General features: G+C 41.5%; 1 protein-coding gene across 2 annotated transcripts in view; it reads left to right on the top strand.

Moving 5' to 3' along the window:
• The window catches only part of mtf1 (metal-regulatory transcription factor 1), a 77648-nt gene that overhangs the window by 19912 nt on the left and 41567 nt on the right, over positions 1-16169 (top strand). For both annotated transcript variants that reach the window (XM_041213534.1, XM_041213535.1), the window contains exon 3: positions 7041-7279. In XM_041213534.1, the coding sequence (XP_041069468.1) occupies positions 7041-7279 (239 nt within the window). The remainder of the gene's footprint in view (positions 1-7040; positions 7280-16169) is intronic.

The following is a 16169-nucleotide window of genomic DNA, read 5'->3' as shown; positions in this document are numbered from 1 at the left end:
AACGTTTGTGTTTAGGAATTATTATGACTGCTCGTAGTTGCTTCGGTTTTAAAAAATCACTTAAAGCAAAACTTTTCAAAAATTGCCCCCTTTTTGATATTCACCAGATGTGTCCTCCCTCTTATTTTACTTTAAAAATTGAGTTAAAAGATTTGTGAGGGTGAAAAACAACACAGGTGATGGCAACCTGTTCAATAATCTCATATCTGTGGAGCTTCCTGTTTTTTGTAGGGGCAATGCACCAACTTGACAGAGAAACAAACATTACAAGTGAGAATCAAGAGTTTGGGGTTTCAGTGCTCTCCCTCAAATCCTTAAATAATTGGCTGTGTCTTCAAAATCCAGCATGAAATAAACATAACTGATAATGAGATATGGTCCCTGTGGACTGTTATAGCAGGGCCTAACATGTACTTAAAAGAGAATTGAAAGTGCTCTTTTTGCCTTAGTGATCTTATGTCCTGAAACTAGCTAAAAGGCAGGCAATGTGCAGTGCAGCCTCCTTTCTAACTTAAAATAACATTTATAATCATGACATGACAATTTATGGCTTTTACCAGCAGTCTCTCTGTACTAGTTCCACCTCGGTGAGCTTGGTGGTTAGTGTAGTATCCCACATTATTCCCCAGTTTAACCACCTGTCACCTTGTAAACACTTTGACCTTGATTTTCCATTCAGTGCTGTAAGCAATTATTTACGGGCACTTTACAATGAGGATGTTTTAGAACAAATCCAAATTTGTAATAAGTGCAAAAACTGGAAAAACTCAGCAGGTCAGGCAGCATCTGTGGAGAGAAACAGAATTAACGTTTCAGGTCAATTACCTCTCATCAGAATTTATATCTGTGCCTGTCTTAGCTTAAGACTTACAGGCTGTACCTATAAGTCAATGACCACTTTTGAAATGCAAACTCCCATCCATCCCTGATTTTTGTATAAATATCGAGCTGGATGGATTTTGCTCTGAAGTGCCTACTTCTGGTTAGCCTTGCAGTTGCCCATGGAGTTTCTGTGTTGCCCTTTGCTTGGCAAGTTCATTTATTATTTGCCTCTGGGACTCATTTGTGTTGACTCAGTGACCTGTGTAACACAAGGGGAAAGAAGAATGGACAGTGATATTTCCAGAGGTGTAAAATAAAGTGGTTTCTTTTAGATAGAGATTGGTTTTCCAAGCCCACTTAACTGCTTTAATATTTATTTCAAGTTATTGTTCATTGGCTTGGGAAAAGACTGGGAAAAGTGGTTTATATCACTCTTACCTCATTGGTGGATAAATCCTAATTGAAATTTGCACATTCTTATTGTTTGCCTCCTTGAGAAATATGTAATTTAGTGGGATCATGGATTTAAACTACTAACAATTGCCTGTGCTTCAATGCCACTCAATTAAGCAACCCAGAGCCAAAAATCTTGGGCATTCTTGCTTCATGTAACAATTTTGCCTCAATTTTTATATTGTTTTTAAGTCTTTTTTTGCCAAGTCCTCAATTAAAAATTAATTGGGATTTTTAGGAAGTGTTTATTTCCTGGCTTTTACTGTCAGCCTTGCAGTGAATAGGCACAATGAGGATGCACTTGGGTTTCAACCTGATTTATCTTCAGCCCTAAATTCCACCCAGGGTTTTGTTATTTATTCATTGGATGTGGGCATTGCTTGCTAGGCCAGCATTTATTGCCCATCCCTAATTGCCCTTGAGAAGGTGATGGTGAGTACCTTCTTGAGCCACAGTAGTGAGCGTTTCCTATTAGGGAGGGAACTCCAGGATTTGACCCAATGGCAATGAAAGAACAGTGTTATAGTTCCAACTTGGGGTGGTGTATGACTTGGAGGGGAACTCGTGGGTGGTGGTGTTCCCATGCACCAACTGCCCTTGTTCTCCTAGGTGGTAGAGGTCGCAGGTTTGGGAGATGCTGTCATAGGAGCCTCCAAATTGTTGCAGTGCACCTTTTATATGGTTTACACTGATGCTACTGTGTGCCGAAGGTGGAGGGAAAGTTTAAGGTGCTGGATGGGGTGCCAATCAAAAGTCAAGTTGGCTGCTTTGTCCGGATTATGTCAGACTGTTTAAATATTGTTGGAGCTGCACTTGTTCAGGAAAGTGGTGAGCATTCCATCACACTCCTGACTTGTGCCTTATAGGTGGTGAACAGGCTTTGGGGGGTCTGGAGGTGAGTTACTCGCCACAGATTTCCCAGTCTCTGATCTTCTAGCCACAGTATTCATGTGGCTGATCCAGTTAGGCTTCTGGTCAATGGTGGCCCCTCCCCCACCACACTTCCCCAGGATGATTGGTGGTTGGATGTTTTCTGCATGTCTGTGCAGCTCCCGCTCTTTCCCTCCCCTCTCCCATCTTCACCATAACACGGAACGGGTTGGGGGAGGGGCGGGGGGTGTTGGTGAGTGTGGTTGTGCCTTGAAGAGTTTTGGAGCTACCTAGGGAATTCTATTTACATGTTTCTGTAAGGCCACGATGGAGCATTTGCAAATGGAAACTCAGCTGGCATGGAAGACATGGAAAGGATGAATTACAGTTTCACCAATGACACTAAACTCTTATTTTGCTCTGCTTCCCTACTTCTCTGCAGGCCGTTGATCTACCATGGAAGCAACTGTGGGCATCTGTGATGGGAAGGGTGCTTGAGTGCACCAGCAACCTGGGCTACTTATTCTGATCTTTAATAATGTCCTTGACCCTAACTTTGGCATGTGATTTGCATTCTTCTGAATAAGTGGCAGGAGTTTTGCTCCACTGCAGTTCTGTTGGCTGAGCAGTGCACCTGCCAATTCTGGGCCCCTTACATTGAATTTAAAAAGTACTGCCTGTGTTGCACTTGATTGCCTTCCTGCAGTATGCCTCACCAAGTTTGCAAAATGATAAATTGCATTGGGGTAGTTTGCCATGAGAGCTGTATGTGAGCAATTGGTTCTTTTGTACAAAATTTGATGTGCTGAAAATGTTTGTTAGTCACAGTGCGCTGAGAATGTTGCATGCTACTGAAGATCATAGAAATCAATTCCTTGTATATCTTTAATTAGAGCAACATATAACCAGTGTTGCTAGTTCATAATTCATGTAAGTGTTAAATCGGAGCATTCATGAAGAATTATAAAAATAGTCCTATACATGGCTCTCCAAATGTAACCTTGGCATTGCCTGCAACTATTCAGCAGAGCTGCAGTAAAAACACCGTTGGTTCCTTGAACCATGTGCTCCTATAGGGATATTGCCAACTGGAGCTTATTTTCAATTAAATAATAGATTACTGGAAGTGAATTGCAAAGCTTTAATCTAATGAGTGTTTCAGATGGTATTTTCAGAATATAAGCAGTCCTGAGCTCTATCTTTAGTGCCATGTTAATTTTGTACTGTTGGAAATCAGCTTCCTCTGTTAGGCAAAATCCATTACTTTGTACAATCACAAAGCAGCACTACTCTGGTAAGTGGCTTGAGTGCAACAATACGAGGGATAATTAATAGTTGATTGCAGGAAGATTCTGTTTAGCGTATTATAATGTAATAACGTATTGCTTTAGTTACACTTTGCTTCTCAAGCAACCTGTGCAATTGTTGCATTATATTGCTGATTTCCTCAAGGTTCATTCCCCTTCATCTAAGAAGTACAAGGCTTAGATTTTACTCTAGATATTTTCTTATCTTCAGCACTGAACATTGTTCCTCTCGGCAGCTCCCCTTCCTGTGCACTAATGTGACTTGAGACTTGTAGTATCATCTTGTCACCTTGCCAAGGGGTCAAACAGAACCCTTTGTGGCTGCAATAGCTGATTGAATTAACTTGTGCTTCATTCTCCTAGTTTTCAGGTAGTAGAAGAAAAGAACTTGAATCTATGTCCATCCTGCCATTTTCTCGGGGCTGAGCTGCAGAAATTGCTCCACGTCCCCATGAATTACTTGAATAAACTCACTGTTGCATTGGCAGATATTGTGGTCAGTTTCCACACAGCAAAATAAGTAAACAGCAAATCTGATAAATGACCAATGCACTAGTTTTGGTGGTGTTTGTCAAGAGATGCATGATGGTTTGGACCATGATGAGCTGACCGCCCTGCTTGTTCTTTGGATTCACCGGTGAGATTTCTTGTGCCTTCCAATGCAGACAAATGGGTCCTTGCTTTAGTGACTCATCCAAAAGGTAGCCCCTCTGACAGCGCATAACTTTGTTACTGCTGCACTGGAGTGTTGCCTTAAATTATGTTCTGAAGTGGAATTTGAAGGAAAATGGAAATAAGTAGAAAATGAAACTACTAATTATGGAGATCTCTGATCCACATCAGGTTTAAATTCAGCCCAAGTTGTGCCAATTATAACAGTTCTGAACTGCAGTAAGATTGATCTTGATTAATTATTCACTAAGTGGCAAAAGTCTATACTTGGTATTAAATACAGCCGTAATAAAGATGAAATGATGTATGGGAAGTAGCTGTTCAGACTGGTGGTTGAACCAACTGTTGAGGTTGGTATACCAAATAGAGGGGAATTGCCTGAGTATTATCTCCCCTTGCTTTGAGCACAAACGTGTCAGCTTACACAAGTTTTCACAACATGACAAGTTAAAGGCTCCAGTATAATTTATGGATGATCATGATTAACTTTTTGAACAAGATGTTCCTTCCATTTTGAATCATGCAGCATAGGGTGATTGACAAATTTGGGTGGAAGATGGGGGAGAAAGACATTAATTAAATTGAACTGGATCTGGTCACTTTTTGTTGGTTTCTGAATTGGTTGCAGTTCCTGAGCTGTTGTATTGAGATACCTGGTCCTTAGAAGTAAATAATTGAAAATACTGGGCCTGAATTTACCTGGTCTTGTGCTGCTGGGCTGAGAAAATAGGGTGGAGCCACCAGGACAGTCCCCCAACCCATTTCTGTTGCCAGGGAACTTCCCTGGGGTGGCCTGGAAAGCAGATCGGCTGGGTGCTTCACACAGGTGGGTGGCCAGTTTGCATAGTTAGGCACTAATTTGGGTGATTTCTGTGGAGTCGCCAACTTTTTACTGACGTCCATGCCACGTGTGGAGGCTGCCAGCTTGATGGAGGCAGCCTCTGTTGGAGGATGAGGGTTGGGTGTCATTAGAGCTGGAGGCTTCATGCCCCAATGATGAGTCTATGGGTAGGACATGCTGCACCTGTGACCCACATGATTCAGCTAGAGGGATTTCCCCTCTTCTCTGCTCATCGTCTTCGCCCCTCTGAACTTTTGACTTACCTGAACACCTCTCAGGGTGCCTCCATGTAGAAATGCCCTTGTGGTTCCTGATCTCCCTCAGCAGTGCTCACCTTTCCTGCTGCAGTTTTTGAGGCTTCAGAGCTGCTAGCCCTCGAATTGGCCTGCCAGTATCAGGAGCCTGCCTGCCATCCTTAATTGGACGATGAGCATGCTGCTTCCAGGAAGATGGTTGAGCTGGTCCCAGCAGTTCCAGGCTCGGGGTTCCTTTTTGGTCCTGATTTCAGGCTCCCGAAACCCATAGTAAAATCCAGCCCTTGATTTCGAGCAACTTTAGAATATTTACAAAGTGTATTTTGAATTTGCACTTCACTGTGATTTCTGTTTGCAAACTAGCACAGTTTTTGTTGAATTGCTCATTGGATTATAGCATAGTAACTCACTGCCTTGTTTATAAATTTTTAAAAATTTACCCTTTCATGGGATGTGGGCAACGCCAGCATTTATTGCCCATTCCTTATTGCCCTTGAGCAGAGCGGCTTGCTAGGTCATTTCAGTGGGCAGTTAAGAGTCAACCATGTTGCTATGGGTCTGGGGTCACCTGTAGGCCAGACTAGGTAAAGATGGCAGATTTCCTTCACTAAAGGACGTTAGTGAACCAAGTGGGATTTTATGACAATTGATACTTTCATGGTCACTACTACTACTTATACTGACCCTATTTATATTCCAGGAATTCCACCAGCTGCTGTGGTGGAATTTGAACCCATGTCCCCAGAGCATTAGCTTGGGCCTCTGGATTACTGTCTATTGACATTACCACTACGTTAGTATCTCCCTATTTTACATTACTACATATTTGTGGCATCTTGTGTTGTTGACCCAGGCTTGGTTTGGTTATATGATTAAGGATAGAGCACAACAGCTTGTATTTCTATAGTGCCTTCTTGTGTAGAAAAATACCCCAAGATACCTCCAGGGTAATCAAATGTAAATGGATGCTAAACCAAAGGAGGAGATATTGGGAAAAATGATCAAAAACTTAGCCAAACTGGAGTATTTAAGGAGGACCTTGGAGGAGAGGGAGATGTAGGAATTTAGGAAGGGAATTTCAGAGTATGGAACCTAGACGGCTGAAGGCAGGGCCACTAAATGCTGTGATGAGGGTAGGGGTAGGGATGCAGTTGTTGAACCATGTGCTTGGATGAAAGGTGGGTAGAAGACAGAATAGATGAGCGGCCATGGTTACAAGAGAGAGATCTGTGGTGATTGTGGTAGTGGAGGTTAGAGATTGGGGGTGGAAGGGGAATGATTTGGGCATAAACAGGCTCAAACACAAGGATGCAAATTTTTAATTGAAGTAGCCAGTGGAAGTTCAGGAGACAATGAAGGCCAGCAAGGATAGAAGTGATGGCAAAGCGACCTTTGGTACAGGATGATACACCTTGATGGTCATGGATTTTTTTTTGTCTTTATCGTGTTTTGATATTTTGCTGCATTTGATTGTTGGTTGGAGCTGTTTAAATTGCCTGAGTGGTTATGTCTTTGAGATGACATGCATTGACTTATTGTGGCTCTACCTAGGACAGTTGAATATTTTTTTGTTCTCCGATTGCACGAGTTTATATATTGGAATCAAAATCTGTTGAACATCCATTTTTGAATTTTAATCGATTTCCTCCGCCATCAGTTAAACATGTCAATTTGGGGATAAAGTTGTTGCATCTGGACATATCAGTGTAAAGCTGATTGATGGATTGTTGCAAGTTAAACCGCTACAGAGGTTGAATGTATAAACTCCAGCTGGAAAGTGTAATATTTTAACTTTCTTTGTTTTTCTCCTCCCCTGCTAAGGTAAAACGATATCAGTGCACATTTGAAGGCTGCCCACGTACGTACAGCACAGCAGGGAACCTGCGGACACATCAGAAGACTCATCGTGGTGAATATACATTTGTTTGCAATCAGCAGGGATGTGGCAAGGCCTTTCTCACCTCTTACAGCCTAAAAATCCACGTCAGAGTCCACACTAAGGAAAAGCCATTTGAGTGTGACGTGCAGGGTTGTGAAAAAGCATTTAATACACTCTATAGGTAAGTTAAATTACTTCTCGTTCTCCTCAACTCCAGAGAGTTTAGGCCCAGTTTACGTAGTCTCTCTTAGACCAATGCTCCCAGTGTTCATTCTAGTGAATTTTTGCTATACTGCCTCCAATGCAAGTATATCCTTTCGTAGATATGGAGACCAAAACTGCACATTGTATTCCAGGTGTAGCTTCACTGCAATTGTAGCAAGATTTCCTTATTCTTGTACTCCAATCCCCTTATAATAAAGGCCAACATGCCATTTGCCTTCCTGGTTCCTGGCTGTGCTTGCCTGCTAACTTTCTCTGTCCCTTGTATGACTACACCCAAGCCTTTCTGAACATCAATATTTAAAATTTTCAAGCTTTTAAAAAGTATTTTGTTTTTCTACCCTTACTACCAAAGTGCATAACCTCAATGATATTCCATCTGCTATCTTGTTGCCCACTCACTTAACCTGTTGGGATCCCTCTGCAATCTCCTTATGTTCTTCACACAGCTTTGTATAATTAGCAAATTTGTTACTTGTAGTTTCTTTGTCCAGGTCATTAATATAGATTGTAAGTAATTGAGGCCCCAACACTAACCCTTGCGGCACTGCTCTAGTAACATCCTCCGAACTTCAAAATGCAGCACTTATCCCTACCTTTTGCTTCCTGTCTGACCAACCCTCTATCGATGCTAATATATCGTCCCCCAACTCCGTAAACCTTTATCTTCAGTTTAATCTTCTGTGTGGTACGCTGTTCAATGCTTTTTGTAAATCCAAATATACTACAGCTACTGATTTCCTTTTATCTAACCTACTAGTTACATCCTGAAAAAACTCTAATAAATTTGTCAAACCTGATTTTCCTTTTGTAAAACCATGTTGACTTCATCTGAACATACTACGATTTTTCTAAGTGCATTATTAAGACTGTCAAAATCATTAATTCCAGCATTTTCCCTATGATTGATGCCAGGCTAATTGACCTGTAGTTTTCTGTTTTCTATCACCCTCCTTTCTTGAATAGTGTTGTTGCATTTGGAAACATTCTGGAATCTAGAGAATGTTGAAAAATCATAATCAGTGCATACACTATCTCTGCAGCTGTCATTTAGAATCCAGGGATGTAGGCCACCAGATCCTAAGGATTTGTGTGCTTTTAGTCTCGAGTTTCTTTAATCCTTCCCCTCTGCTGTAATTTAAGTTCCTCACTCATACGTACGCTTGCACATCATAACTTCCTTATGACTCACCTTTGAACAAGACAGTCTTGTCATGTGAATTGATTAACATGAAATGGGTCTTCAGTTTGTATAGTGGAGAGGGAGCGGATTGGATTTTTTAAATTGAGCACTTTTTCTGAAATTTAAATCAAGGTTTCCTCAAAAGATCTTGGTCACATGTTTTGCCTATTTCTGAATTGGTTCAGGTTCACTCAACTGAAACTTCGCAACATTGTGATACCTGGTGTTTCAGGCCATGACCAGTCTTGCCTAAATGCTGTAGAGTTCAACCATCTCTACACTCTTTGAACTAGTGAACAAGGAAGTAGATTTCACAAGAGTTAAAGCTAGGTATTTTTCTTGATCTGTTAGCTTGGAAGGCCTACAGTCCATTTCCAGAATTCTACATTTCTTTGCTAATTTCAAGTTGCCTTTACCTTCATTATATCAATTGTTCCTAATGTATTCAGTAACATCGGGACTGAAAAGTAGGACTGCTAGTACCCCTGTTTCACAATGCTAATTTTAACCTGCTTGAGCAAAATATGTTGCAACACCTGCTTCTAGCTCCTGACTTAGCTGCTAGTCATCAAGAGGAGCCAAACTTAATTACTAATCAGTGTCTATTTTTGAACCTTTATTTTTGAAAATCTCTGCAGGGTTGAGCATTAACGAGTGTTGGTGTTCCCTTGGTGCACAAATTATGATTGTATTCACCTGGAGTGTTTGAAGAGCTTAGTCAACAACTTTGTTTTCCTCACAATCTTGAGGAATGTGCATTAGGGCACGAGTTAAGCTCAGATTTGTTTTTCATAATATGTTACCTAATGCACTGGACAACTAACCTTGTTTAATGGTTTTTCTGTATGAATTTAAGAATACATATTTGCAAGAACTGCATTGTCAAAATGTCCAACTGTTTCAGGACCAGTGTGTTACAAAGGTAACTCAGTCACTTATGTAAAATGGTGGCAAATTGCAAACGGCAATGCCCTACAAGAAACATGATGCATGACAATCAATAGGTTTGTATTTTGTTAGTTGGCTGGGTGTTTTGGAACTTTTAGCATTAACCTTCAGCCTGTTAGTGAAGATATCATCCAAAAGACAGCACTCACTCTGCTGCTGTGGCATAGCCGCTTGTAAGTTGTGCTCCTGTCTGAATGCGTGACTTGAACTTGTGTCCTTGTGCATGAAGTGTTAGTGATACCAGCTGAGCTAAGTTGACACTTGAAAAGAATGGTAACTTGATGGTATTTGCTTCATTTCGGATTGGATGTGACCAGTAATTTTCATTCGTGTTTTTTCTCAAGTAGCTTAGAGTTTTCGATGTACTGTCGTAGAAGTAATAGCAAAGGATACACATCTGTTTCAGTTAATTCATGCCTAAGGACGTGGCTTTTGTTCACATGCAATAACTTCACTGAGACCTGTTAGTGGTTATTGAGGTTTCCCCTAGGAAAGGCACAAAAAAAAATTATGGTGAGTTGAGGTCACAGTCTGTACATTGCCCTCTCAGGAGTTCTCAGGAGAAATTACTCTTCCCCCACCACCCCCCCAACCTCCAACCAAATTAGAAATAGCCTTAAAATAATTGCTGTAGTCTCTGGTTTATGTGTCAACCTACTGGGGCTCAGTAGAGACATTTTGGGAGGTGGAGTGGGTTGATCTGTGTACTAACGTCTTTAGTTGGTGAGAGAGGGTGCTAAACAAGAGGGGTAAAAAGAAAGGAAAAAAAGGCAAGCTCTATACGTTAACGGTAGTTAGTGTAATAACTTGACTCCGAAGGATGGATCATCCACTCAACACTTCTGGCTAAACTATGCTGCAAATGCTTCAACCTTATCTTATGTACTGATGTGCTGGGGGATACTTGTGGAACCGCCTCCTCCATTGAGTAATTTAATTGTCCACCACCATTCACGACTGGATGTGGCAGGACTGCAGAGCTTAAATCTGATCTGTTGGTTATGGGATCACTTAGCTCTGTCTATCGCTTGCATGCCAAACAGCATAAGCAGCAAGTAGTTCTGCCTTATAGCTTCACCAGGTTGGCACCTCATTTTTAGATATGCCTAGTGCTGCTCCTGGCATGCCCCCTGGACTCGTTATTGAACCAGTGTTGACCCTCGGCTTGATGGTAATGGTAGAGTGGGGGATATGCTGGCCGTGAGGTAACATATTGTGTTAGAGTGCAATTCTGCTGCTGCTGATGGCCCACAGCGCCTCATGGATGCCCAGTCTTGAGTTGCTCGATCTGTTTAAAATCTATCCTATTTAACACGGTGGTAGTGCCACACAACACAATGGAGGGTATCCTCAATGTAATGTGTAGGCGGGACTTGGTCTGCACTGTATATGTCACTTTAATGTAAAAGTAAATCCAGTTTTCACCTATTGTGCAATTGTTAAATTTTTAAATACAGGGAGAAATTAATAACTGAAAATTTTGTGGAAAAATGAAGAAAATCATATAATATACATGACTGTTAGGCGAATTACTGAAATTATTGTATGTTCAAGGGGCCTTCTACGAAGCTTCTCTGTATGAAAGATTCACATGGTAGATGTGTCCGCACACAGTGAGGAGCCACTGTAATCTACAAAATTTAAGACAGACCTGCTTTTGTTTCTCGCCATGCCTTTGTGACCTGACCCCTGAGACCAACATTTTAGGAAGTGAGAATTTATTTTAAGTGAACTCAGTTGGGGTTGTCATTGCATCTTTTGGCATGCATTCTAAAGAGGAAAAAAAGTAACATTGCAAATGCATACAAGAACTATGTTCAGTTTTAATAGTATATTAAGTTTGTTGTTTCCTATTTCAGATAAAGTAACATTGCTTCACCATGTATTTGATTGTAAATTGGTGGGTTTGTTACCCCAGGCTGAAGTAGCACATCTTGGCTGCAGTTATGCATTTTACTAGCTTAATGTTCATGTAACTGGACTGATCCCAAGACATGAATTAAATTCCCACCACAGCAGCTGGGGAATTTAAATTCAGTTAATTAAATAAAATCTGGGATAATAAAAGTTAGTATCGGTAATGGTAATCTTTAAACTGCTGGATAATGGTAAAAATCCATCTGGTTCCCTAATTGCCTTATAGGGAAGCAGATCATAATTCTTATCCGGTGTGGCCTATATGTGACTCCAAATCCACAGCAATGTGGTTGACTCTTAGCTGCCCCCTGAAATCGCCTAGCAAGCCTGTCAGTTGTATTCAAGAAGGTGACTAATCATCATTTTCTCAAGGGCAATTGGGGATAAGTGGTAGTCTTAACAAGGCCATGCCCTCATACCATGAATGGATAAAAAAAAACTCTGGTGTCAGTAGGAATAGGTCTGTGAATAGTTCTGAGGCTGAGGGAGGACAACCTGCAAAAGCAGAAACTCCAATGGATCAGGACTCAGCTTAGGATCTCCTCCACTTACCCCCCCCCCAAAATGTGCGCTATCCCCCTTCCTTTGAAGAACTGAACAGTTACTGTTTGGTTCAGACCGAGAATTGAGGCCTTGCACCTGATGAAGTGGACAGCAGGTACCTGGCTCCTAAAAATGACATGGTTGGAAAATTCCATGTCAAATGATTAGTATGTTGTCAGCTTTCTCCTAATCACATCATGGACAAATAATATATCCCATTGAAGGTAGATTTTTGTCTGCTGGGGATGCAGAACCCCAGAAACAGCAGTTTGCATTGCTACGGAACCAGTTGTGGTAACATTGAGCCCTGGATAGATGAGCAGCCTCCAGATAAAGCTCTGCAACAGCTGTCTCCCCTGGATAGATGAGCAGCCTCCAGATAAAGCTCTGCAACAGCTGTCTCCCCTCCCCCACCCCCAGTCTCAAATTACTTATTAGGTTTGCATGGGCATCTGCTTTCAGCTTGGTGGAGAAATCAACATTGGCAACTTGTATCATGCCAATCACCTTGATGTTCCAAAGAAGCAAGTGCTGGCACCAGGCTCAACCATGAATGTTCTAACCTAGCTCTCATGAGATTTTAAGCTCATGCCTGTGCACATGAGCCTGCCTCCCCTTATTCCCCTCCATTCCAATGTACTTGATGAGTTTGCATGTGTTTGAACCTGCCCTCCTTGCAACCACTTCCATTGTTCAAGATAGCGTGGAGGGAACACTTGAACCTTGCATGGCAACAGTGCAGTTATATTTGCAAATGGGGAGGCTGCAGAAGGATTTGGACAGGTTAGGAGAATGGGCAAAGAAGCGGCAGATGGAATACAATGTGGGGAAGTATGAGGTCATGCACTTTGGTAGGAAGAATATAGAGGCATAGACTATTTTCTAAATGGGGAGAAAATTCAGAAATCTGGAGTGCAAAGGGACTTGGGAGCCTAGTCCAGGATTCTCTTAAGGATAACTTGCAGGTTGAGTCGGTAGTTAGGAAGGCAAACGCAATGTTGGCATTTATTTCGAGAGGATGAGAATATAAAAGCAGGGATGTGTTGCTGAGGCTTTATAAGGGTCTGGTCAGACTACATTTAGAATATTGTGAGCAATTTTGGGCCCCGTATCTCAGGAAGGATGTGCTGGCCCTGGAGAGGGTCCAGAGGAGGTTCACAAGAATGATCCCAGGAATGAAAGGCTTAACATATGAGGAATGTTTGAGGACTCTGGGTCTATACTCGATGTGGTTTAGGAGGATGAGGGGGGATCTGATTGAAACTTACAGAATACTGAAAGGCCTGGATGGAGTGGACGTAGGGAAGATATTTCCATTAGTAGGAAAGACTAGGACCCGAGGGCACAGCCTCAGAGTAAAGGGAAGACCTTTTAGAACAGAGATGAGGAGAAACTTCTTTATCCAGAGAGTGGTGAATTATGGAATTCATTGCCACAGGACGTTGTGGAGGCCAGGTCATTGAATTTATTTAAGATGGAGATAGATGGGTTCTTGATTGGTAAGGGGATCAAAGGTTACGGGGAGAAAGTGGGAGAATGGGGTTGAGAAACTTATCAGCCATGATTGAATGGCGGAGCAGACTCGATGGGCTGAATGGCCTAATTTCTGCTCCTATGTCTTATGGTCTTATGGAGTGGCACAATATTTCTAGCAATGCCTGCTTCAGACACTACAAGGATGCACCACATGATGCCACTCAGCATGTCCTTGATGAGAACTTTAAATAGGATAGGGAGCAAGATAAACTTTGTCTTGTCTATTGAGAGAAGTAAGATCAGTGCATCCTTTGCCAATCCTTACACACAGCATAGAGCTTGTTATCTCAGTTTGTAGTATCTTCATGAAGACCTCATTAAGCAGGCCAAAGTATTTCTCTTTTATCCCACATGACTCCGCCCATCCCATGAAAAAAATGTACAGCTGAACTTGTGACTTATGTGAAGTCACAGTCCAGACTGTTCCTTTCTGGTTATATTGTGATCCTCCAGAGCATCTGATGTCTGTGTTGTGCCAACCTGAAGAACCACCTTAAGAATCACTAATATTGGTTAGCTTCCTCTGTGATTTTCTAGCTCAGTGAGATCTTATATTCTGTACTGCTCCATATCATGCCACCTTTTGCAATTATTTTTCTCGCAGAAGCGATAAACTGAGGCCCTGTATACCCCTTCAGGTGGGCAGAAAGGTCCCATGAAATTTTTGAAAAAAAGTAGGTAAGTTATCCTTAGTGTCCTGGCCAATATTTATCCCTCAGTCAAAGATAGATTATCTTGTCATTATCATATTGCTGTTTGCGGGAGCTTCCTGTGCACAAATTGGCTGCCATATTTCCTACATTACAACAGTGACTGCATTTTAAAAGTACTTCATTGACTGTAAAGCACTTTGCCCTTGAGGTCATGAAAGGTGCTTATATAAATGCAAGTCTTTTTCATTTTCAAAAGTAGGTATTTGTGTGAAATTTGATCACTATAAATTAATTGATATATTTTCCCAATAATTTGTTTCCATGGTTATATAATTCGAGTGCCAGTCATGTGGTGCCATGCACTTTGGGTCTTTGGTTCCCTTTCATTTTTGTCATGCCATCTTTTCATTAGGCAATAGACCTGTCACTGAGTGGAACAGAAAGTGAGCGTTATCACAAAGCTAAATGCCGAGTGCAGAGGAAATGCTTCAAGGACACCTTCAAAGCCTCATTGAAAAAGTGCAACATCCCCACTGACATCTGGGAATCTGTGGCCCAAGACTGCCTGAAGTGGAGGGAAAGCATCCGAGAAGGAGTTGAACACCCCGAGCCTCATCAGCTAGCATTGGCTAGCTGAAGCCAAACAGTGAAAGGAGCACGTGGCAACCTGGGTACCCCACCCACCTGTTCCCCCTACCACCATCTGCCCCACCTGTGACAGAGACTGTAGGTTGCACTTTGGACTTTGGTCACCTGAGAACTCATTTTTAGTGTGGAAGCGAGTCACCCTTGACCCCGAGGGACAGCCTAAGAAGAAAAAATGCCTAGTTTTTAAGGCCTTGGGGGTTCTGGACATAAAATAATATGACTTCGCTGTATCTACAATATTAAGCTAATGCATCATGGCTCACTGATAGTCAAATGATTTCACAAATTCAGTTCAGTCATCATTTTCAGTTTCCACTCACATTCCTGAGAGATGTTTTCCTTTGTCAGGTCTGATTTGATCAGTTACGGTTTACCAGCCTTGGATTGGGTGATAGAACTCTTTGCAGAGCTTTCTTTATGATTGTTTCAGATTATTAGTTTTGGATTGCATTCTTGTTTTGGTTGCCTGGTCAATCCATGGGGAGTTTCAAATGTGAGTATGTTGCTATTTGTTCTTTCATATCCTATTCTTTATTTTTAATTGTGCATTTTCCCTGTTTTTCTTCCATAACTTAAAAACTTTGTGCAAAGGGCTGATCAAAGATCTCAGGAAATGGCCTACAAGTATTCAGTAATCCTGTTCTCATCAGGTCAGCAACTTGGTCTGGTGCCAAGGGCAAGAGATATGTGCAGTGATTAACTGAAGTCATGGAGTTGGACAGGTCTTTTGTTTGCTTATGGAAAGCTAATAGAAGCACGTACATAACAAAGGCTACTTGGCCCAACTCACCCATGACTCTGATTACCCTTTAAGCAAGCAAATAGAATCATAGAGACTTACAGCACAGAATGAGATCATTCAACCCATCATGCCTGTGCTGACACTTTGAAAGAGCAGTATTACTTAGTCCCATGTCCCCACTTTTGTCCATAACCCTGTAAGTTCCTTGTCCTTTCCAGCCCCCTTTGTAAAATTATTTATGGAATCCGTTTCCAGCCACCTTTTCAGCTACAGCATTCACGCTCCTGACAACTGAGTGAAAACAATTCTCCTCTGCTTCCTTACTAGATCTTTTTCCAGTGATTTTTTAATCCCTGATATTTATTATTGACCCACCAACCAATGGGAATATTTTTTCTATTATTTTATATTCATCTATTTATAATCCCTATGTTTATTTTTAACCACTTTATAAGTTAGTAGAACATGATTGACCTTTAACAAATCCATGCCATCTCTCTTTGATTAATCCATGCTTTTCCAAATGAAAGTTTATTTTGTCCCCGATATTGGTGGTATTAGAGACCAATGTTAAGACTGACTGGTCTGTAGGTTTTTTGCTTTATCCCCCTTCCTTTCTTGAGTAGCGATATAACAACACTCCTCTGATGGTACTATATCCGTTAATGAGAATTGAAAG

The sequence above is a fragment of the Carcharodon carcharias genome, chromosome 19 (genome assembly GCF_017639515.1).
Source record: "Carcharodon carcharias isolate sCarCar2 chromosome 19, sCarCar2.pri, whole genome shotgun sequence".
NCBI classification, from domain to species: Eukaryota; Metazoa; Chordata; class Chondrichthyes; order Lamniformes; family Lamnidae; genus Carcharodon; species Carcharodon carcharias.
The sequence above is the reverse complement of the archived record's forward strand: the minus strand, read 5'-3'. Positions and strand labels throughout refer to the sequence as shown.